General features: G+C 44.3%; 1 protein-coding gene across 4 annotated transcripts in view; it reads right to left on the bottom strand.

Moving 5' to 3' along the window:
* MAPK8 (mitogen-activated protein kinase 8) overlaps positions 1-23828 on the bottom strand; it is a 417190-nt gene that overhangs the window by 154917 nt on the left and 238445 nt on the right. For 2 of the 4 annotated variants that reach the window (XM_078642702.1, XM_078642700.1), the window contains exons 7-8: positions 13041-13206; positions 12296-12367 (exon numbers count right to left, since the gene is read on the bottom strand). In XM_078642702.1, coding sequence (XP_078498828.1) covers positions 12296-12367; positions 13041-13206 — 238 coding nt within the window. The remainder of the gene's footprint in view (positions 1-12295; positions 12368-13040; positions 13207-23828) is intronic. The other 2 variants (XM_078642701.1, XM_078642699.1) reach the window with 1 other exon arrangement.

Raw genomic sequence — 23828 nt, 5'->3', positions numbered from 1 at the left:
GCCCCAAAAAGACCATCATCTTCGGATCCCTTGTCCTCATCCTCTTCTAGGAACGGAGATAGCAGCAGAGCCTGCACCTGACCAGGCAAAGCTGGAGTGAACTGTAATTTTGAAATGTTATGTTTCTCCCTCCTCGCAGACGGTGTTGTCGACGAGCCCGTCGACTATTGTATTACCGTCGGAATCGCCTTCATCGTTGAAGGCTACTTTTCTTGCTCCGTCAACAGAATTGTTGTCGTTGATGGCACGCTGCCGGAGACAGGGACTTTCGTCGACTGTGACGCCGATGACACTTCTGCCGTAGACTCGTTTCCTCTCGTGGATGCAGTGGTCTACGAGGTCTCCCTCTACGGAATCGTCGACGGGTGGCTTGTCGTCGGACGTTGACCTCTCAGCGACGAGGAAGACTTTGAAGACACGATTTGCCTCGTTGACGATAATGGCACGTGACCCATCGAAGATGTCGTCGAAGAGGACATCAACGCTGCAGATACAGTCACAGTGTTGACTGAAGACAGTCGTCCTTACCAGAATTACCTCAGGAGAGGATTTTCTCACCGATGGTGGTGTCGACGACAAGCTGCTTAACGGCGGAGCTGAAGTAGGTTTTTTGAAGGTATACTTCAGTTTCATAGGTGGTTTTGGAGGTTCTGAAGCTGGTTTTATAGGATTTTAAGGCCTAGAGCGTTATGTTCATGTCTATAGGACAATTATTTTATAATACCGGGAACTCTCATCTCGACGATGGGGAATGAATCAAGCATGTGAATCTATGAAAGTTTCAATACTAAAGTGACTGACCTAACTGTCACTTGTGGAGAATGATGGGAGCCTGGACGTCTTGGAGGTTCTAAAGGTACGGCACCAGTTTGAATCTGTTGTGTTTCCTATATGCAGCCTTTGGACTAACTGCCTGCTATTGCCTTTCCTTTGTCTTTAAAAATAAAGGCTATGTCGAAACAGTGAAGAGGAAATTTTTCTATGTCACAAAATTGTTGAATATATACGTGTTATTTAAAATGAAAAATCAAATGCAATTTAGCCTATTGGGTGGGTGGGAGGATGTGTGTATCTGTATCTTTCACAGTACTACATATTAAATTTGGTTAAACATACGCTAAAATCCACACTCGAGGGCGGGACTATTCAGTGCTTATGACTATTGACAGTTTCCCTGCCATACAGTAGTGCACATCTGGTGAAGTGCCAGCATTTAAGATTTTACACTTGATCAATTTTCACTCTATTTTGAGATTGGGTATTGGTCACGATTATATAGTTGGGCCCTTCTTGACTAAGATAGAGAGAGTAAAAGCTCTTGTTCATGAGATGTTTTGGGACAAACCTCCACATATTTCTGTAAGAGACTGCACTTTCTCTTCCAACAGTAGTCAGTGGACTTGGTGAGTTTTTTCCTTTTCTCAAGTTTTACATACCTCAGGGTCTCTATCCAGTCCTTCATCCAGTGAATCATTCAATTATGAACCAAAATAGAAGACTCAGTACTAGTATGAAGCAGATTTGAAGGTTGGCACAAGAGGTCAATTATCTCATCTGTAGCCAGGAAGCACTCTATCTGGAAAGCTTATGACAGTAACCCTAAGCTACATTCTGAAAGAACAAGTAGAGAAGAGAAAGCACCACAACTGTAAGAAGGATCGTTCCCTACAAGTTTCTTAATCGAATTGATGATGAGAGCTGTCAAGTATAAACCAAAACACCCACAAATGAATATGGTTCCTGTATCAAAAAAATAATAATAATAATTGTTGTTGAATAAAAAAATTTTTTGTTCATGGTACCTTTTCAGTGAGCAGGAAATAAAATACCCGACTTGACCCTCAGGCCATGCTGAAACAGCACAGTTTCAGTAAATATTACGAGGGCATGGTTAATTTTGACACTGATTATATCCTAATGGCAAGGACTAGGGATGGTTGTCAAACAGATGCACCCGATAAACAACATGACTTACTAGTTAAAAAGAAAAAAGTCCAGAAGTTTCCCTTTAAAGGTGGATTTTCTTTGATAACTTTTCTATTAAAAGAATGACAGAAAGGAAAATTCTACTTACCAGTATGCATCTGTTCTTGGCATGTAGAGCTGCAGATTCTCACACTTGGCATTAGATCACCATCTGGTGGTGGGCTCGGATGCTTGCACTTTGTTGTCTTGGAAGAAGTCTTTGTAGTCACGAGATAGGGGACTCCTCCCTTGGACGATAGTGCGCATGGGCATCGACTCCATCCTTAGATTGTTTTTCGCCATGATGGGAAATGATGTAGTAAGTAAAAACAGAAAAGATGTCCATGTGTGTATATCTAAATAAGATAGAACTGGAACAGATCCAGGTCCCGGGGAGGTGGGTGGGTGTGAGAATCTGCAGCTCTACATGCCAAGAACAGATGCATACTGGTAAGTAGCATTTTCTGTTCGAGGCATATAAACTGCAGATCTCACACTTAGCATAGAATGTACAGCAGTATCTTCCCTAGAGATGGACACCTGTATCGGTTGCAGTAGTTTGAAAGAGTGTTTTAAGAACAGCTTGGCCCACAGAAGCTTGCTGCTTGGCTTGCACGTTGACACAATAGGGTTTAGTGAAGGCGTGAGTTGTAGACTATGTTGCTGCTTTACAGATGTCTTCTAGGGGAATGTTCCCTAAGAATGCCATAGAGGCCCCTAGTTTGCATGTAGAGTGGGCTCTAGGGGGAATTGTCAAGATGCGTTTAGTTTTTTGGTAGCATATTTGGATACATTTAACTATCCACCTTGCAATTCCAGCTTTGGAGATGGGATTACCCTTATGCAGTGGGGAGAAGGCTATGAACAATTGTTTGTTTTGCGAAAGGATTTTGTTCTGTCAATGTAATAAAGCAGTGCTCTTTTGACATCTAGGGTGTGTAGAGCTCTTTCTGCTACGGAGTATGGGTTTGGAAAAAACACTGGTAACTCCACTGATTGGTTAAGATGAAATGGAGAGATGACCTTAGGAAGGAATTTTGGGTTTGTTCTGAGACCACCTTGTTACGATGTAATTTTAAGAATGGTTCCTGTATGGTTAAAGCCTGGATCTCACTTACTCTTCTTAGAGAGGTAATGGCAACAAGGAAAGCTACTTTCCACGTGAGTAACTGTAGTTCGCATTTGTGTAAAGGTTCAAATGGGGGTCCCATGAGTCTGGTAAGAACAATATTGAGGGTCCACACTGGAGAGGGTATTAACCTAGGAGGAATGATTCTTTTTAGGCCCTCCATAAAGGCTTTAATTGCAGGGACTCTAAATAGTGGAAAGTGTTGTCTGTTTTGTAAGTAAGCAGCAAGTGTTGCTAGATGTAAACGTATGGATGAATATGCTACAATACATCTTTGCAAGTGCAGTAGGTAGCCAATTATAGTCTGGATGGAGGCATCCAGTGGATCAATATGGTTATTGGTGCAGTAAATGGCAAATCTTTTCCATTTTGCAGCATAGCAAGCTCTAGTAGTAGGTTGTCTGGCTTCTTTAATGATGTTCATACAGTCCGGTGGTAGGATAAGATTTCAGGAGTCAGATCGCCAGATTCAGCTGACCTGGATCTGGATGTCTGATCTCTCCATGGTTCTGCGTTAGCAGGGATGGGGACAGGTGTAGTTTTTGGTGTGGAACTAGTTAGAGTTCCAGCAGTGTTCTGAACCATGGTTGGCGTGCCCATGTGGGAGCTACTAAGATTAATTTGAGAGACTGTTGTCGGAGCTTGCGTACCACTAGTGAAATCAGTGGGAGTGGCGGAAAAGCGTACGCAAATCAGCCTGACCAGTTCATCCATTTTTCACTTCCCTTAGACAACGGGTGTGGAAACCTGGAGGCGAAGGTTGGGCATTTTGCGTTGTCATGTGTGGCGACCAGATCTATGACTGGTTTGCCCCACATGTGGAAAAATGGTAGAAGGACTTGGGGATGTAGTTCCCATTCGTGAATCTGTTGGGTCTGTCGACTTAACAGATCTGCAATCTGATTGTGAACTCCTGGAAGGTGTTCGGCAAGTAGATATATGTTTTGTGGGATGGCCCATCTCCAAATGTTCTGTGCAAGCTGGAACAGTTGCAGAGAATGCGTGCCTCCTTGTTTTTGTATGTAGTACATGGCTGTCATGTTGTCCGTCCGGGTTCAAGACAGCTTTGTTTTGTGCATGTACTTGGAATGATTTTAGTGCTAGGAATAATGCTAGTAGTTATGGTGATTGAAGTGGCGCACTTTTTGTTGAGTGTTCCATTTGCCCTGAGTTGTATGTCCGAGGAGATGGGCTCCCCATCCTGTGAGTGATGCGTCTGTTGTAAGTACTATCTGTGCAACAGGTTTGAGGAACGGCCGCCCTTTGGACACGTTTTTTGTGTTCCACCACTGCAGAGACCAATGTGTGTGGCTGTCTACCAACACCAGATCTGTAAGTTGTCCTTGAGCCGGATTCCACTGATGTGCTAGACATTCTTGTAATGAACGCATTTCAAGTCTTGCATACAGTACAATAAAAATGCAAGATGCCATCATGCCTATTAGCTGAATGAACACTCTGGCTGGGAGAGAGTGTTGGGCTTGAAATTTTGTGAATATGACTTGTATGCTGGCTATCCTGGCTGGACTGGGATATGCCAGAGCTGTGGAGGTGTTTATGGTAGCCCCCAGATATTGATGTATATGAGAGGGCTGGAGATGCGACTTGGTGTAATTGACCGTGAACCCCAAGTTGTGTAATGTCTGAATGGTTTGGTGAGTGCGTTGAACACACTGGTTGAATGACTTGACTTGGCTTTTATTAGCCAGTCATCTAGATATGGGAAGACATGGATCTGTTGTCTTCTGAGATGTGCTGCTACTACTGCAAGGCACTTTGTGAACACTCTGGGTGCAGTGGTGACTCCGAATGGAAGGACTTTGAACTGATAGTGTTGTCCTTGTAGCACAAACCTTAGATACTTCATGTGAGAGACATGTATGGGAATGTTGAAGTAGGCGTCCTTGAGATCTAGTGTTGCAAGGAAGTCGCCTTGTTGCAGCAGCGGGAGCACTTATTGGAGAGTGATCATATGAAAATGATCTAAGAGTATATATAGGTTGAGGGGCCTGAGGTCGAGTATTGGTCTTAGAGTCCCGTCTTTTTTGGGTATTAGGAAGTACAGCGAGTATACCCTGTTCCTTGATGTTGTAAGGGAACAGGCTCTAGTGTGTGCTTTTGAAGCAATGAGAGAACCTCTTGTTTGAGGAGTGTGAGATGATCTGTGGACATTGGACGTTGCTTGGGTGGTATGTGTGGGGGGGGGCGGGGGGGGGGGAGGGGTAGCTGTAAGTTATAGGCAGTAACCATACTGGATAATCCGTGTCACCCACTTGTCTGTTGTGAAGGAATTCCAGACAGGTAGGAACTGTGATAATCTCCCCCTCCTGGAGTGGGATGGCCTGGGGTGAGTGGAGAGAAGTCACTGTTTTGTGGCGGGAGAGGTACAAGTGTTGGGATTACCTCGACCTCTTCCGTTATTGTTATTTCCTCTGTATCCGCCTCTAAAGTATCCTCTATTGGGTAATGTTTATGTAGTGGCTTTAAATGAAGATGAGGTGTCTGCTCCCATGTTTTTGGAGGCCCCTCTATAGGTGGAGCGACGAAAGGAGGCCCGTGTTTGTGGAGATTGTAAAGCTCCCAGTGTCTTTTTTCATTTTTTCAAGTGCAGTGTCCACAGTCGGGCCAAAAAGTTGTTGCTGGTTGAACGGCTGGTTGAGGATGGTAGTCTGGACTTCCTGCTTAAAGCCTGTGATGCAGAGCCAGGCAAGTCGCCCAAGGAGCACACTGGTATTGATGGATCTAGAGGCAGTATCTGCAGCGTCAAGTGCACATTTTATTGACACGTTTGAAATTAGCTTGCCCTCTTGGATAAGATCATTTGCTTGGTTTTATATTGGATAGGCAAATGTTGTAGTAGGGTTTCTAACTGGTCACAGTGAGCCCTATCATATCTTGCGAGCAGTGCCTGCGTGTTGGCTATGCGGTAGTGATAGGCTGCTTGTGCAGCTACCCTTTTGCCAGAAGCGTCTATCAATTTTGATTCTTTATCAGGGGGTGGCGCCTCCCCAGAGGTGTGGGAGTTGACGCGCTTTCTAGCGTTGGAAACTACTAGAGAATCCAAAGGCAGCTGTCCCTTAATGTAAGCAGGATCTTCAGAGGCAGGTTTATACTTTTTTTTCTATTCTAGGGTTAAGAATCCTGGCACGTACGGGATCTTTAAACACGTTGGGGGCATGTTTAATGACTCCCTTGATCATTGGCAATATTTGCACTGTCTTTTGGGACTGTTAAAATGTATCCAAAAGGAAGTCCTCCTCTGCTGCATCCGAGTGCATTATGACGCCATGATAGTTGGCAGCCCTATTAATTAACTGCCCAAAACCAATATTATCTTCTGGGGGAGTTGGTTTTGAGGGGTATGTGTGTGGGCTTGGGACGTCTGGTATATATCTGTTGGGACAGGGTACTCCCAATCATCTGGGTCAGTTGGATACGTGAAAGGGTCATTTGGGTCACCTCCCACCACTAGGTCATCATCATCATCCATCATCTGGGGGTGTATGAGGTGGAGAAGTTTCAGGCTGAGAATGGTGTAATAGATTTAGGGAGAGGAAGTAGGTTAGAAGGAAGTATAGGAGAAGAAGGAGGTATCAGTGAGTCCTTCTTCACAGGCACTGGAGTGTTAGAACCCGAGCAACTTGCTCCTTGATCTCACTACATCACCCATAACGCATTGTCAGGGAACAGGGTTGTGTGCTGTCCCATGCTGCCTGGTAATTGATCAGGTGACAGGGAGGTTCTTAAGCCTCCAAGTGTCAGCTAGCAGCGCTTGGCTTTCGTGCTAGCTTCCTGAATATCTAACCGGTTCCTTGAAACCTTCGTTGGACCCCGCCTAAGCGTTTCTTGGCATTTCCAAACTTCTGGAGGAAACTGAGTTCTGCTTTGCTTCCTGCTTCGTTTCTGGATCCTTAATTGTAAGGCAACATTCTTTATTTTGTTTGTTGTGAGGCGCTTTGGATTCCCTTCGCCTCCGCTCGTGTGGCCGTTAAGAACCGCCCAACGGCCCGATTCCCTCGTATCCCCTCTTGCAGTGAATCTGAACCGCGAGGAATTTTTTGTGAACGCGTGTAGGGCTCTAGCACGTTTCACATTCTTGTTCGTAATTTGCTGAGTGCTCTTTCTTTTTCGTTGCCTTTTAGAGCACCACTTTTTTTTTATATTAACATTGATGAAACTTTATTTAACGCGAGGACGCGTTAACAAACTTCTGTTTATAAGTATTTTCGACTCATTGTATACGAGTCATTGGAACCGCGTTGTGCGCGTTATTCGTCTTCCGTTGCTTCAGCTGGAGATTCCGGACTGTTTTGGAGATTTATGGACGTGGTGAAAGCAGGAAGGAATTTTGTACCAATGGTCAAGTTACAAGTTAACTACAGGATTCATTAGAGACGTACAGAAGCTCTCTCCTCACTCTTAGAAGACACCTATTTCCTAATGAACTTTGAATTACGAAAATTCCTGTTACTTCCCTCTTATTATTTGGAGACCCTATAAGACGTTTGAATAATATTATTTGAATCTGCTCTTCAGTTAATTCCTAAGGTAAGTGTGGGATAGCACACAGTCCTCATATCACAAAAAATAGTAGAAAAGATTATTCTCATGTGTAACAAAACCCCTACACTTATCCTGTATGTTATCTTTACTTTGCAGAGCTTGCCTAAACACACACACATATTATTGAGGAATTCTGATGTATGTGGAAATACATTAGTTCTGGGTCTCCTCATTTTCGAGAGCTACCTACATCCTGTTTCCACAGGGAGGAGGTCGTTTTTGGAAAGGTTAGACAAATACTTCGCTCCTGGGGAAACGCGACTTCTGCCTGGGACCACGGAAGAACCTGACATGGAGGAGCAGGTGCTGTGTCTAACTTCCTCTTCTTACATGGCACAGCTGTGACATGTCCTGTTTCTGGATTAATATAAATGTTTTTCGGTTTAGGATCGACAGGATCCGGATGAAAAAGTTACTCTTCCTCGGGAATCGCTTTCGGCGCCGATTTTTTCGGTTCCGAGCGGGGCTGGTTTTGACTTTTATTGTCTTTGGCCTTAGGAGGCGTGGTGGAGTCCTTAGGCTTGGCTTTTGGTTCAGAGGCTTTTGTTTTCGGAGCCGAAGCGGGATCTTTAGGCTTGGAAACATTCTACGTCTGTTTATCCACGGGCTTTGAGGTTTTCGGGCCGATTTATCTTTGGAGGTGGAAGGCGCCGGAACCGATTTCAGAGCTGAAAGTTCTTTTGGTTTCGGAGCCGTAGGCGCTGGTGGGATTGGTACATGCGGTTTGCTCAGTCCCGAGCTACCGGAAGGATTTTCTGTTTTCTTCGGTGCTGGACCTGGAGGCTGGGCTTCTGAAGTGTGTTTTGTGCCACGACTGAGTCCAGCAAGTCTTGACCTTTGCCTTCGGTTTAGGTGCGGTTGGGGTAGGGGCAGTTTGACCAGGAGTGATGGGGCCATCTGAGTCTTCTGCCTCTGATACGATTTGGAGATCTTCGGAATCTTCTTCCGGGACATCTGGGCCTTCGTCGAAGATATCCACTGGTTCCGGAGCTGATCTCTGCGCCATGATGTGCCGTCAAGCCCTTCAATCTCAAATGGTCTTCTTCGATCGAAAAAATGTGCAGGCTGGACAGCTGGACTAGTCGTGTTCAGGTGATAGGCACAGGTTGCAGACCTTGTGATGGTCACTGTGCGGGAATTTTGCTCCACACTGGGGGCATTTCTTGAATGGCATCCCTTCCATGAGCCGTAGGCCTTACTGCGTGGATAGGCCGAACGACCGGAATTGAGCAGATGAAAGTTGTGTCGAAGATGAAGATGTTCAAAGTCAATCCGAAGGGTTTGTGGAAGTTTTTCGAGGCAAAGTAGTTTGAAATAAAGATTTCGAACCGGAGCGCAAAAGTTGTATCCAAACCCAATGGCGGAATAAAACAATCTAATGATGGTGTTGATGCCCATGCGCACTATCATCCAAAGGAGGAGTCACCTATCTCGTGACTACAAAGACTTCTTCCAAGACAACAAAAAAGTGCAAGCATCCGAGCTCAACACCAGAAAGCGATCTAATGTTAACACCTTAGGAGCTTCGTACACATACCTCCCCAGTGCTGCGCTGTCCATTATCCAGTGCTGAACTGGACGTCCAACGGTCGCACGCAGCACTGGGGAGGTAGTGCCCGTGACGACCGTTGGCCGACGGCAGCACTTAAAGGGTTAAGTGTGAGATCTGCAGCTCATATGCCTCGAACACATTGTTCCTTAAGGGCAGCTTTGCATTCACAATAGTACATTTCCCTACATCATGATGTATTTATTGTCAAATGTTTACAGGTGCGTAAATATAACCTCCCGTCTTCAGCCATCGAGAGAATGTTAGGGCCGTATCGCTAGAACTTTATATGGCGAAGCTTCTGTATAGCACTAACATACACAATTACAAATTCTACCTTTTACCCATGACTTGGGCAGCTTAGACAAAAAGGGTGACTGGGCCTCCTCTTACTGAGGGCCAAAGAAGACTGGTGTCAAGCTACAGCTTCTCCCCAATATCTACTCCCATCCCTCCACCTTAAGAAAATAAGGCACAATGCCTCCTTCCATATCAGACACCAGTGAAGAGTAACACCAAACCTCCATAATGCAGCATGTCAACACCAAAAGGAAACCAGAAACCACGTCTCTTACCACTGACGACCGGTGGTCAGTGGTACCAAGAACCCAAGACATCCTCTGATCTATTCCATGCTACCCATTCTATTCCAACAGTAGGGGGGAACAATAGCTCCTTTCAGATAACAGTGAGAGTTACCACGGATTACAATTTACAAAATGAGGAAAACACCCAACTCAATCTGGTCCCTGACAGAAAAGTAGTAATGACTATTTTCATTATAGACCGATAAGATTGATAACAAACCTCAGCTAATTACCAGAAATCGTATTTATTTATGGATTTCGGCTAAGCGCAACCATGACTCCTAAGGAGTCTCTTAAAGCTAATTAGTTTTGATGGAGGACAACAATGCAGATATCTAATAGCTAGTAAGGGGGGACCCCATCTATATAGGGCCTAAGGTCAGGGAGAAGATGGGACACTATCAAGAAATATGCAACAAGCTCCCTCGCGACCTATATTTCTTTGATTTATGTATACAACATCAAGTAAGGGCTACACATAATTTATGCACTTAGACGCTTCAGCCATTAATTTATCGTCATTTTTTATTCCGAACGAAATGCATGTAAAAAATGTTTCTCATTTTCCTTTGTTGTATACATACAACACCATAAAAATATCCATTTACATTTGTGTACAATATTATTTGTACCTAATTATGCACTCCTCAAGCGTCATAAGAACAAATACAATCTACACTTTCAGACCCCTAAACAGTTATATGTACTCAACTTTCATCAAATCTCACACTATTTCAATCACACCTGAACCACATTCTCACATCATCCAATATCAACCATCCTTCATATTTGGTTCACGGGGAGACCTAGAACTGATTTGTCTCGAATCCCTATTGGCGATCTAAATACAGTAGGGTTTATCAGAAGGTCGATGCGCGTTTCGGTGGGTTGGAAACAAACAATGGACCACCTTCCACAGGACCATGCCAAATAAGCTGACAACCATACAGGGGGTATAGTGGGTGTACTGTTACACCTTCGAATTCAAGGAGGCCACGTGGTTGGTATGCCACCCTATATGAGTCTACTACTATCTCCAAGACTCTTGTCCAATATATATTAATTAGGAGCTCCTTGTGTATTCTTTCTGTGCACCTAGGATATATTCCTCAGCAGTTTACTCTCCACAAAATGGTAGCTCCGTAGTTATATCTCAAATATGCGCAGTGTGGTAGGTAGAGTAATTTCTGCATGGCGGCCCTATCGGGCACTCCATCCATAAACCGAGTAGACAGGCCACTGTCTCTTTCCGCATTTGTAGGCGCGTGTCTCTTCCCGCATTTGTAGGCGCATGTAAGCAGATGCTACCAAGCAAAGAAGTAGATATGGATGACGTCCCTAAACTTTAATAATGACACCGTGCAAAGTAGGTCTAGTGTGATCAAATTCCACAACATTTCATCTTGGGTTTAGTTTCAAACAGTTTTGTCTCAAGAAGATACAGCACACAGCAGATGGGTCTGTAGAGGAGTTAAATGTGGTATCTTTCAGATTGGTGATAATCTCCATTCCATCACTTATAAATAAATTAGTCACCTTAAACTGACTTAGGATATTAGGGCAGGCTGGTCATAAATATTGAACAGTAGGGGGTGAAAGTGCAGATCTCTTAAGTACTCACCAAAGTAAAGGGGTGGAAGAGAAATAGATACTCATTTGAAGTGCTGAAAAAGGCATGGCGATCAATGGTATCAAAGGCAGCAGATAAATACTAGAACATCACAACTACTGAATTTTTGCTGTCTGCAATCATTCTATCATCATCAAATGCTGAACTTACCACAGGTTCAACACCCAATCAGGGACAAAGTCCCACCTGGGCAAGACTGAAGTTATTTAGTGACCTCCTTTTCTAGAAGTTTAGTAATACAAGGCGGCAGAGTTATAGGTCTGTAGTTGGCTGTTTCTTAAATAGGTCTTAAGGCTGCTACTTTTTTTTTATTATCTAGGACATTGCCTTCAACAAGGGAAGTATTGCTAATTTGTAAATAAACGTATTGCACCCTCAAGAAATAAAAGCCTCCTGACCAGTATTTGAACACGAGAGGCCACTAGTTTTTGGGTGGAGAACTGTCAGTCCAAATGCAAAACTGGTAAATTGGAGGGGGGGTTACAACATACTGGGCTGTCTACTTTCCCTGTAAATCAAATGGCAAAGGAGGGTGATTCTTATTATAGAACACTGAAGGATGCCAATTCACGAAGCATGGGACTCAAGTCATTTGTACTACATTGCTTAAAATATGGCCTTTCAGAAGGGGTAGAGAGAAGGGAGTTTTAGAGTTTCTGGGGAGGAGTTGTAGACAGCCTAGGTCTGCTCAAACAGTACAAAGGAGGCAAGGCACAGGAGTTTCTCACCTTAACGAGGCTTGCACTTCAGTAAACAGTCTTAGGTTCTCTGTGACACTTTAAATTTCAGTTGAGATCTGAATTCTGATAAGAGCTGGTATAACACTAACACACACACATTAATGTTCCAGAACAGGCGTAGCCTAAGGATACAGTCCCTTCCAGGGAAGAGGATTTTGTGGCAAACCATTTCTCCCATAATGCACCCCACTGACCAAAGGTCGACTGGCAAAGGGAGGAAAAGCAAAAGGAGAAAGAGGTAAAGACAGTAGCAGACAAGAGAAAAAGCAATAGCAGAATTGCAGCACACATTTGGGTATTCCACATGGAGCAAGAGCAAGACCAGACGTGCACATTCAGGTATTTACTGTGACAACAAGAAACCCACAAAACTCCCCGATATACATTATACGACAGCTCTTACAGCACAGAACCTCTACTTATGAAAGAAGTAAAGCATGTGCTCCTCCTTACCCAATATGGGAGCTCACAGAGCAGCTGAGAAGGTGCTGACGCCGAATCCCCCACAATCAGATTTTACCTGTATATATTTTGTCCTCACTTACAATAATAAAGATGCTACTTTGCATACACTATGCTCTGAAATGTTTATACCTCCCAATTTGACAAGTAATGCTGTAACACCCGAAGACAATGAGCAGTCTTTACTTGCTAACGAGTCCTCATTGGGTTTTCGCTCATACAAAATAAGCCTTGAATGCCAGTGTTCCCCCTCTTTCGTCCTCAGGATTTACTCTATACCTTCAGGAATAATCCATTTGTCACTGCACTTTAGGCACACCCGCTGTAATGAGGTCGGGAAAGAACTGATCCCTCACCAATCGAAGCACTGTTTCCAACACTCATTATATTTGCCCTAAAAGTCTCAGTTCCTCACCGTTTTCTTTATATCCCATGCCAAGTATGACCTCTGGTGCCCTGTAGTAACGTGTTACCACGTACGGCGTCATCATAAAGCTGGTCCCTGCAGTCCTGGCCAATCCAAAGTCCAGTATCTTAAGTGTGCAGTCTGACTTGACAACGATGTTACTGGGCTTCAGATCCTGGAAGAAGGAAAAAAACTGAAGATGATTCGCAGCTCAAAAGAACAATCTATATGCATTAAAAATATAAGGGAAAAGATGTTAATAAGGAAAGATTTGGGCCAAACACCAGCTCACACAGAAACAACTCTGCTCTGCAAATAAAACTGATCTCGAAAAAACCATTTACAGGTGGCATGTAAGTTCATCATTTTCTGGCACTCTCAGTAGAGAATTCACAACACAGACAAAGCAGGAGAGCGGTCATTTCAACTTATTTTTTAACGATTCTGATATTTCCCTTTCTTCACAACTGCAGCTACCTTTCAAAGTTATGTCCAAGTGAGTCAATGGTTATTTCCTTTTTGTCAATCTGCACCCATTTTGGACAATATAGGGCTTTCTAACTGACTTCAACAGATTATAAGTGGTTCAGCTGGATAGGTCTTACAAAAAAAAAAAACACTTAATGCTCTGGGGACAACCAATAGGTGGAAGGGTTTTTTTCGGATTTCTTTTTCCTGCACTTCACAAAGCGCATTGGCATGCATGTTGTGGGCAGTGAAAGTGGAAGAAAAAAAAAAGAGCCATCTGAATATCTTACTTGTAGACACTGGAACATTTTAAGTTATTTAAGTACTCTTTTATTGTTTAGTTCACAGCCAGGGCATGTATTGCAAACATCTGAGCACTGTGAGAATAATGAGAAAAAAAAGGAACTGATCTTTAACTCCCAAAGATGTGTGTCAACAGGCAATGGAGCTGATGCCTCCTTTAAAGGGGGCAGAGCTTTTTTCAAATCTTTGAAACTAAACAATTCTCTCTTTCTTTCCTTTCTCCACTTTCCTTTCTCCACAAATGGATAAGAAAGGGCTCAATCTGTTGTTTGACAGTACTAAACGTTTTCATGTTACTAGATAGACAAGAAAATCATTTAGAATCATTAAAGAGTGTTACTGGTTAGGACTCACCCATGCACAACCTAGAACCGGCCAAAGAAATCCTGAGGCTGTGGATATAGCATTTTCCAGTGCGAAATGGTAAGTTGCATGTATCCTAATAAGCTGGAACAATCATGGAAAACAGAGTCTGGGCACCAAAGCCCACGTTTTTCCCTCAATACAAATATTTTCATCACTGAAAATTTCCACCTGCTTTTTAGAAGCGAAATGTGCCCACAGAAAAAATCATCCAAGGTGCAGATTTTACGGCAGCACTCACACATGATTCAGATGGAAAATGGATTTTCCACCTGAATCAGGATGGCAGCTAAACTCATACATTATGCAGATAAACTTTTTTTTAGAAGAAATGTCTTCTCTTAAAAGTGCACCGCACTTCACAGATTAGCAAAGCTTTTCAATGTTCTTGACTCTAAATGAAAATCCCATGATGGCAAAAAACTGTCAGCCAGCTCAATGCCTCAATTTTGAAAGAACAAAAGGCTGAATAGTCCCTTTCAAGATTTGAACATGTGCATGTGCTGCAGATGTTTAACTTGCAGCGATATCTTTCTGGCTATCCGAATTATAGAAATCCAGATCTTTAATTAAATCGGTAAGGAAGATTAAGAATTTTCAAAAAACGTCTCCATATTTGACCACACATGGAAGCCATGACACCCTCCATTAATTTGCAAACTCAATATTGCCAGTCCGAAGGGAAAATAAACTTTTTTAGAAATCAGCTTGAGGTAAACCTCACAGATTATCGCATTTAAGTAGTAACAGAATAAACTGCACAAACAGCATCTCAATGATCCTATTTTTTGTATTACATCAGCGTCATGTTGGTGTCTCCAGACATGGAATCTGATGGACATCAGATCTGATGGACATCAGATTCCATGTATTTTTTTGAAGCTGAACATTCTCTGGCAAGTCAGTTTCCTCATAACCAGCCAGGGAGTGTCCGTTCATCTAATCTGTTCTGATTTAAATAAAAAATATTTATCTGTACCTGGTTGGTGTGGTCTGCAAGCCCCTTACTACAAATTATGGCTAACAGGCGGCCAAGAAGACCGGGAAAAGCATGAGCTTCAGATCAGAACGGATCGCGCGCAAGTATAGAAACGGACAAGATCCAAGGACGCATCAATGGTGAAGACGATGCCCAAGGCACAAAAAGGCAATTCGAGAAGTGTTGTCGCCCACCGCAAAGGACAGTTCAGTTTCCACAAAATAATCTTCCGGAAAAGTAAGGGAAGGGTATGTGTTTTGGGTGCTGTGTGGATCTGCGCAGAAGTTAATGACGTAACAAGGTCACCAGTCATCTGTGCTGTAACTGTGTGCGACGTGCTCACACAACGTGAATCACTCGTCCGCATACAGAGGGCAAGCAGCAGCCATCTTGAGTTGGACTGCGTGTTCACGTTAAGGCTGATATTTTAATATTTCTTGCAGCGGCTATCCCCATGGATCTGAGTTTTGCATTTGTGTGTCTGCACGGTGATACGTACACCTGGACATGCAGCAGCGATATCAAGTTGGTCTCGGACGCGATCAAGAGGCGGCCAATGAAGGAGTCCGAACAGTTTCACACTAACGGTGGTCAACGTCTAACTGCGCAGTGATACCCCCACTAAAAACTGTGTAATCCTTTGTACATGCAGGATTCAGAGTTGCGAGAAACACAACAGGATGAAGAGCAGGTCCATGGAATGCATCATAGTAGGGAAGTAAGCAGCATTTGTCTTCGTGATATTTTGAGGGGCGCGTCACAAGGTGATGCAGACATCCTACCGAAATCTCAGGCTTTATGAGGTGATGCGCACACCATAAGGAAACAAGTGGCATTTATTTTCAGTGTGTCAAGCACCGCTAATACACACACCCTTGAGTTTTTAAGGTAATATTTTACTAAGCGTCTTAATGTACTTTATAGCAATCCAGTTTACAATTGATGGGCTATTGCAGCACTACCAGTGTTACTACCGAGTTTCTTGGTGCCAACAGGTCCCCCACCTAGACCATGGGAAGATTAGATATTGATCTTTGAGAACTATTTGGATGCATTAGATGGACAAGAATTCAGTCCTAAAAGGAAAGGATTATGCTCCTTACCCAGTAAGCATCTGTTCTTGGTATGTAGAGCTGTAGATTCACATGCATTGCATAATCCTGCCATATAGTGTTGGGTCCAGATGTTTGCAAGTTGTTTTTCTTCGAAGAAGTCTTTCTTAGTCCCAAGGTAAGGTGACCACTCCTTTCAGTGTTAGTGCGCATGGGCATCAACTGCATTGTTAGATTGTTTTCCCGCATGAGGGAGAGAATGGAGTAAATGAGTGTAGTATAGAAATGTCCCTTTGTATGTACTGTAACTAATGCAAGACTGCAACAACTACCGGTGCCCGGGGAGGTGGGAGGGCACGTGTGAATCTACAGCTCTACATTCCAAGAACAGATGCTTACTGAGTAAGTAGCATAATCCGTTCGAGGCATGTGTGCAATAGATACACATGCTTTGCATAGACTATATAGTAGTATTCTCCCAAAGCCGTTGCTAACCAGTAGATTTTGCAGCTGTTTGAAAAAGCGTATTTAGCACTGCTTGCCCTAAGTTGGCTTGTTGGCGTGCTAACACATCCACACAATGTTTGATAAAAGTGTGTGGTGTGGCCCATGTTGCTGCTTTATAAATGTCAGCCAAAAGGAGGTCACCTAAAAAGGCTATAGAGGCTCTAATTTTACAAGAAGAATGCGCTTTAGGAGGTATTGGTAAAGTTTGTTCAGCTTTAGCGTAGCAGGTTTGAATGCATAAAACAAGCCATCTTGCAATACTAGATTTAGAGATGGGATTGTCTTAGTGAGGTGTAGCAAATGCAACAAAGAATTGTTCTGCACATTTTTTTTGTTCTTTCAATGTGGTACAATAACGCTCTTTTAACATCAAGAGTATGAAGAGCTCTTTCTGCTACAGAATCAGGTTGAGGTAAGAACAGCAGAAACCGCTTTGGGAAGGAATTTTGGGTTGGTGCAAAGAACTACTCTGTCTTTATGAAGTTGAAATAAGGGTTCTTCGAAGGTTAAAGCCTGCAGCTTAGCAACTCTCCTCAATGAAATGATTGCAACGAGGAAGGCCCCTTTCCATGAAAGAAACTGAGGGGACAGTTGTGTAAGTGCTCAAAAGGTGGACCCATGAGCTGTGTAAGCACAACGTTCAGATTACAAACTGGTGATGGAGGCACTGTGGGTGGTATTACTCGCTTAAGGCCCTCCATAAAGGCTTTAATTACTGGAACTTTGTACACACAGTGTAGGCTAAACCAGCAGGCTGCAAATGCAGAAGGTAACAAATATTTTGAGCGGATCAATATTGTTATTGGTACATTATATAACAAAACATTTCCATTTAGCTAAAAAGTATGCTATGGTAGTAGGCTTTCTTGCTTCTTTATTAACACCTTGGGTGCTATGGCTTTTCCCCTCCTGTGCTGATCAATATAAAAATCCATTGTTCATGACAAGGTCAGCTCGTCATAAGCACACAACCAGTGTACTGCATGACGAGCTGGCCTTGTCATGAGCATGGAAGGGGTTAAGTATGGCCATACATTCTGGAGGCAAGTTAAGATATCCAAACTCTATGAATTCAGGAGCCAAATGGCTAGATTGAGCTCCTTGGGGTTTGGATGTCTGACTTCTCCATGGTTCTGTGTGAGAAGGCTGGAATTGAGATGGAGCTTTTGATGTGGAACTACTGACAGAAGAGTATCGTGAACCACGGTCCAAGTGGAAGCCACTAGAATCAGTGTGAGGGATGTTTGCCTGAGCTTCTGAACCAGAAATGGAAGGAGAGGGTGTAAAGCATAGGCAAATATCCCTGACCAATTCATCCATAGGGCATTGCCTTTGGATAGAGGGTGTGGGAACCTGGAGGCAAAGTTTGGGCATTTTGAATTGTCCACTGTGGCAAACAGATCTATTTGTGGGAATCCCCATTCTTGAATGTATGGAAGGAGAACCTGGGGATGAAGTTCCCACTTGTTTATTTGTTGCCGCCTTCTGCTTAGGAGGTCAGCAATCTGATTGTCCACTCCTGGGAGGTGCTCTGCTAGAAGATGAACTCTGTGATGAATTGCCCAACGCCAAATTGTCTGAGCGAGGCGTGACAGTTGGAGAGAATGTGTCCCCCATTGTTTTTGTACAAAGTACATTGTACATCATTTTGGTGCAGATTAGGACAATTTGCCCCAGGAGGTGAGACTGAAAAGCTTTCAGTGCTAGATATACAGCTAGAAGCTCTAGATAGTTGATGTGGAGAGCTTTGTATTTGTTGTCCCGCTGCCCTCAAATTGTGAAGTTGTGAAGATGGACACTCCAAACTGTGAGGGATGAATCTGCTGTTACCACGATCTGTGGAAAAAGATCGATGAAGGGCTGCCCTTTTGATATGTTTGATGTGTTCCACCACTGCAGAGAGTGATGGGTGCGGCTGTCTACCAACACTAGATCTGTTAATTGACCAGGCGATTGATTCCACTGATGTGCCAAGCACTCCTATAGAGGATGCATGTGCAACCTTGCATGAGGAACTATTGCGATCCATGATGCCATCACTCCTAGCAGTTGCATGAACTTTCTGACTGCTAAGTATTGGTTGGTCTGAAACTGTAATAGCAGTAATAGCAGAGTTTGAATATATCGAATTCTGGCTGAATTGGAAGACGATGTGCAAGTGTTTAGAGTCGCTCCCAGATAAGACTGCATTTATGAGGGCTGATGGTGAGATTTTTTTGAGCATTGACCGTGAAATCCAATTGGTAGAGTAGGCCAAATGTAGTCTGAGTATGGTGTAAGCACTTTTGATGTGTGCTGGTTTTAATAAGCCAGTCCTCCAGGGATGGGAAGACATGAATCTGTTGTCTTCTGAGATGTGCCAGACATTTTGTGAATACTCTGGGAGCAGGAGTTACTCCGAACAGAAGTACCTTGAATTGATCGTGTTTTTCTGCTATCACAAATTGGAGGTATTTGCGATGAGCTGGGTGAACCGGAATAAGAAAGTATGCGTCTTTCAAGTCTAGTGTGGACATAAAATCGCCTTGCTGTAGCAGTGGAAAAACATGTCGAAGAGTGACCATGTGAAAATATTCTGAAAGTATGTACAGGTTTAATGTCCTTCGATCCAAAATTGGTCTTAAGGAACAGTCCTTTTGGGGATTAGGAAGTAGAGAGAGTAGACTCCCTGAGCCTTGGTACTGTATTAGAATGGCTCTATAGCTCCTTTTGTCAAAAGAGCTTGTACCTCTTATTAGAGGAGCTGTAGGTACTCGGACGTAAGTTTGTGGGTACGAGGTGGTATGTTGGGAGGGTTGCTGGTGAGCTCCAGGCAATAACCATGTTGGTTAATGTCCAACACCCATTTGTCTGATGTTATGGATTGCCAAATGGGGAGAAATTGTGAAGTCTTACCCTGACGGGTGTTTAATGATCGGGGGGAAGGGTAGGCAAGTCACTGATTATTGGGGGAAGGGAAGGTTCATGTTGGCGTGCCCTTACCTTTAAAATTGTTTCCTCTGTACCCTCCTCTAAAGAAGTCAAGCCAAGACCTGGAACACCCTCCCCACCCACCTTCGGCGAACCCAAGACCATCTTCTCCTTCAGAAGGCAGCTCAAGGCCTGGCTGTTCGAGCAGTAGCGTTCCCCCTCCCCCAGAGCCTTGAGACCCTCCCGGGTGAGTAGTGCGCTCTATAAATGCCATGATTGATTGATTGATTGAGTGGGTTGCATGTTGGATTTATAGGAGGAAGTGTTAGGGTCTGAGGGTGTACTTTTTGACCCTGTGTGAGAAGCTGGCCTGGTATATGATGTCCACTAATGTAAGTGGTCACCTTGCACCAGTCCAGACAACCTTTATGGTGATTTAAGAGGTCTCAGAAAACCTTTAAAAGCTATCCAAGTGGTAGCTGTGGAGAGCAGCCTTCAGGCTTAGTCTTGAAGGAGTGTAAAGCAGCTCGTTTTCCCAGAATGCAATCTTATAGTATAGGTTAAATGAAAAAGAACCACACAAAGGATTTATAAAAAAAGTATTTATTATATAACACTATCTAGTACATTACAGTATCTCCCACATGGAGATAAGACACAAAACACACAATAATAAAGCAAAGAAATCACAGTACATAGTACCAATACACCGTGGGCCCAGGGGGAGGGGGGGAACCAAACCATATACTAAGAAAGTGGTATAAGAACCACGACTCGAGTCAAGATAATGTCGAGAGGACGTAGAATTGCTCGGGACCCACAGAACTACCCAAGGTAAGTAGATAGGGACCCACGAAGAGTGTGTGCAGTGTGTGAACACAACCGCGTGCTCTGTACAAGTCTATGTGCAGGTCGAGGTTGGATTTATAAGGATTAGAGTCCCTTCCCAGTTGAACCTGAAGAAACCCCGTGAAAAAGACAAAAGGTTGGAGAGCGACCCCACCTGTGGATACCGTGGTACCCAAGGTTACCCATACCAGGGAAGCCAGGTGCATAGGTGTGAAGTGGCATCGGAAACTGTGGTCAAACCCAATGGAGGACTTCAGGAAAGTGCTGCAGCTGGAAGAGGACAAAGTGTCTGGAGGAATTCAAACATGGATTCTTGAAGAGAAGTACTTAAAAGCAGAGGGGACAGTGTCTGTGTCACTCAGGGGTGGACAGGAGACTTGGAAGACGGATGCCCTCCGAAGTCGGGTGCTTCAGGTAAGGTAACGGTGACCTTGACTCTGCAGCTGCAAGGACCAGGCGACACAGAGGACCTCGATACGAGCTGTCCCACGAAGGATGTTTAGTGCTGAGGGGGTCCATGTCCGGTGAGAGCACCAACAATCCTTAGCAAATGCAACCCACTCAGGAAGAGAAGGAGGTGCACGGTCAGGATCAGCAAGGTCCAGGAGACTCACCACAAGCAGGGGAATCAGAGCAGGCCCAGAGCAATCAGGGAAGCCCAAGGAAACAAAGATGACCCTCAAATGGACCCACAGGCCGGAGGCATAGGATTCGCGAGAGGACCTCAAGCAGCTCACCAAAAGATGCAGGCCAAGATACACATGATGCGGTGTGGCCAAAGATACTGGTCACTGGTGGTGCTCGAGGTTGGGGCTACTTGGAGCCCGAAAATCTTCTTGCAAAGATGTTAACAAGCCTTTGCAACTGCAAAGGGGACGCAATACTCAGGGTTTCGGGTATTGCAAACCCCACAAGATCTATCGGCTTAAAATTTGATGAGGGTAGAGCAGGACACTGAAGCTGGGAAAACCCACCACCTGTGTAGCAGATCCCGCGGAGTTCAGAAGAGCTCAGGATCTGAAGACTGGTTGACTTGGTTGCGGTGTATGCGAATGCAGGGAATGACTCATTCACTCCAAGGGAGATTACTTTGCTAATCCTTGGTGCTATCGGCCCGTGCCAAGATTGCTCTACATTCTGGCGGAATAATCAAACTCTGAAATTCTCTGAACTCAGGAGCAAACCGGCTAATTTAAGTGAGGCCAGATTCTGGACTTGCTGGTTGCTCATCGTGAGGAGAGACGGGAGCTGTTTCAAGCGTATCGGATAGGCGGTGGAGTTCCGTGAACCAATGTTGGCGTGGCCAAGTTGGGGCTACAGAATGAGAGTACAAGGCTCCGCTTTTAGCTTTCTAAGGACCCTGGGAATCATTGGAAATGGTGGAAGGCGTACGCAAAGACGTTGCACCATGCGATCAGAAATGCATTCCCTAGGGACCCTTTCTGGGGATTCCAACTTGCAAAGTGTGGGCATTTGGTGTTGGACCTTGTGGCGAACAGGTCGATCTGATGAGTGCCCCATCTCGAGAAGATTTGGTTGAGGATTCCTTAATCCAGTTCCCACTCATGAGACGTTGTCCTCTGTCTGCTTAATGAGTCGGCGAGCATATTGTCCATGCCTGGAACGTACTCCGCCCGAAGAGATATATTTTGTCCGATTAACCAGTTCCAGATTTTCTGCGACTCGTGTGAGAGAGTCAGTGAGCGAGTTCCTCCTTGTTTGTTGAGGTAGTGCATCGTTGTAGTGTTGTCTGTACGGACGAGCACTAGGGAATTTTTGATTCTTGGAAGAAAGGCTTGAAGGGCGAGGAAGACTGCCCGTAGTTCCAGGAGATTGATATGGAGTCCTTTTTCTAAGGGGGACCTCTTCCCGCTTATCTGTAGCTCTTGGAAGAAAGCTCCCCAACCTTCCAAGGAGGCGGCTGTTGTGATGATATGCGGTGTAGCCGGAATCAGGAATGGTAAGCCCTGAGAAAGGTTCCGAACAGACATCCACCATTGCAGGGCCTTGACCATCTGAGGAGTTACTTTTATGAGATCGTCGAAAGACCCTGTGCATTGAATCCATTGTTTTGAGAGTGCCTCCTGGAGGGGACGCATCTGTAGACGGCAGTGAGGTATCAAGAGGATACATGATGACATCATTCCCAGGAGGGATTTGAAAAGGCGGACCGTTAAGGTCCTCTTTGAAGCCACGAGCATAGCCAGTGTTAAAAGCTTGTTCTTTCTCTCTTGAGATGGGAAGGCTTTCCTTAGTCGTGTGTCGAGGGTTGCACCTAGGAAGTTGATGCGCTGAGAAGGTAGAAGGACTGATTTCTCCCGATTGAGCGTGAGTCCTAAATGATTGAAAAGTTGCAGACAGGCGTTGGAAGACCTGGACGCGTCTTCTTAGGATGGAGCCTTGATCAGCCAGTCGTCCAGATATGGAAAGACTTGATGATGGTGCTGTCTGAGATATGCAGCTACTGGGGAGAGACACTTTGTAAAGATGCGAGGTGCAGACTTGAGCCCGAAGGGCAGGACGCGAAATTGAAAGTGTCTGCCTACCACTGCAAATCTTAAATATTTTTTGATTTCTGTGAATCGGGATATGGAAGTAAGCGTCCGGAAGGTCCAGGGACGTCATATAATCTTCCCTCTCCAGGAGTTGTAAGACCTCCTGGATCGTTACCATGCGAAACAACTGCTTCTTCAGGAATTTGTTGAGGGCCCGGAGGTCCAAAATCAGTCTCCACTTCTTCTCTTTTTTCTGAATTAAAAAGAAGAGAATAAAATCCCCTCCCCCGTTGAGACAGAGGGACTTTCTCTATTGCCCCTTTCTGGAGCATAAGAGATACTTCTCGGAGAAGCAGCAGTAGATTTTTGTGAAGCATAGGTCGGGGAGGAGTTTGGGGAGGAATATGCGTGAATTCTAGAGAAGGGCCGAATTGAACTAATTGTAGGACCCAACGGTCCGTGGTAATCTTCTTCCAATTTTTTAAGAAATGGGAAATCTTTCCTCCAATTTTTGATGAGGGAAATGAATCTGGGACTGGCTGAAGAGATAGGTCATTGTCTAGGTCCGTTGTTTTTTCGTTGGCCTTTACCTCGAAAGGATGACTTGCCATAAAAAGATTGTTGTCCATGTTGCTGGCGCTGCTGATACTGGGATCGACTCTGGCCTGAAGAATATGAAGACCGGTATTGGAAGTTCGCTCTATAAGAGGACTGTCCTTTACCTCTAGACCCACGAAAGGACTGTTTTTTGTTCTGGAGAGTGCCCAATGCCCTAGCAGTGTCTGTGTCCTTTTTTATACTCTGCAGCGCTTCATCAATCCTTGAGCCGAAGAGAAATTGGCCATCATAGGGCATATCCAATATTTTTGTC

The sequence above is a fragment of the Lissotriton helveticus genome, chromosome 5_1 (assembly GCF_964261635.1).
Source record: "Lissotriton helveticus chromosome 5_1, aLisHel1.1, whole genome shotgun sequence".
NCBI classification, from domain to species: domain Eukaryota; kingdom Metazoa; phylum Chordata; class Amphibia; order Caudata; family Salamandridae; genus Lissotriton; species Lissotriton helveticus.
The sequence above is the reverse complement of the archived record's forward strand: the minus strand, read 5'-3'. Positions and strand labels throughout refer to the sequence as shown.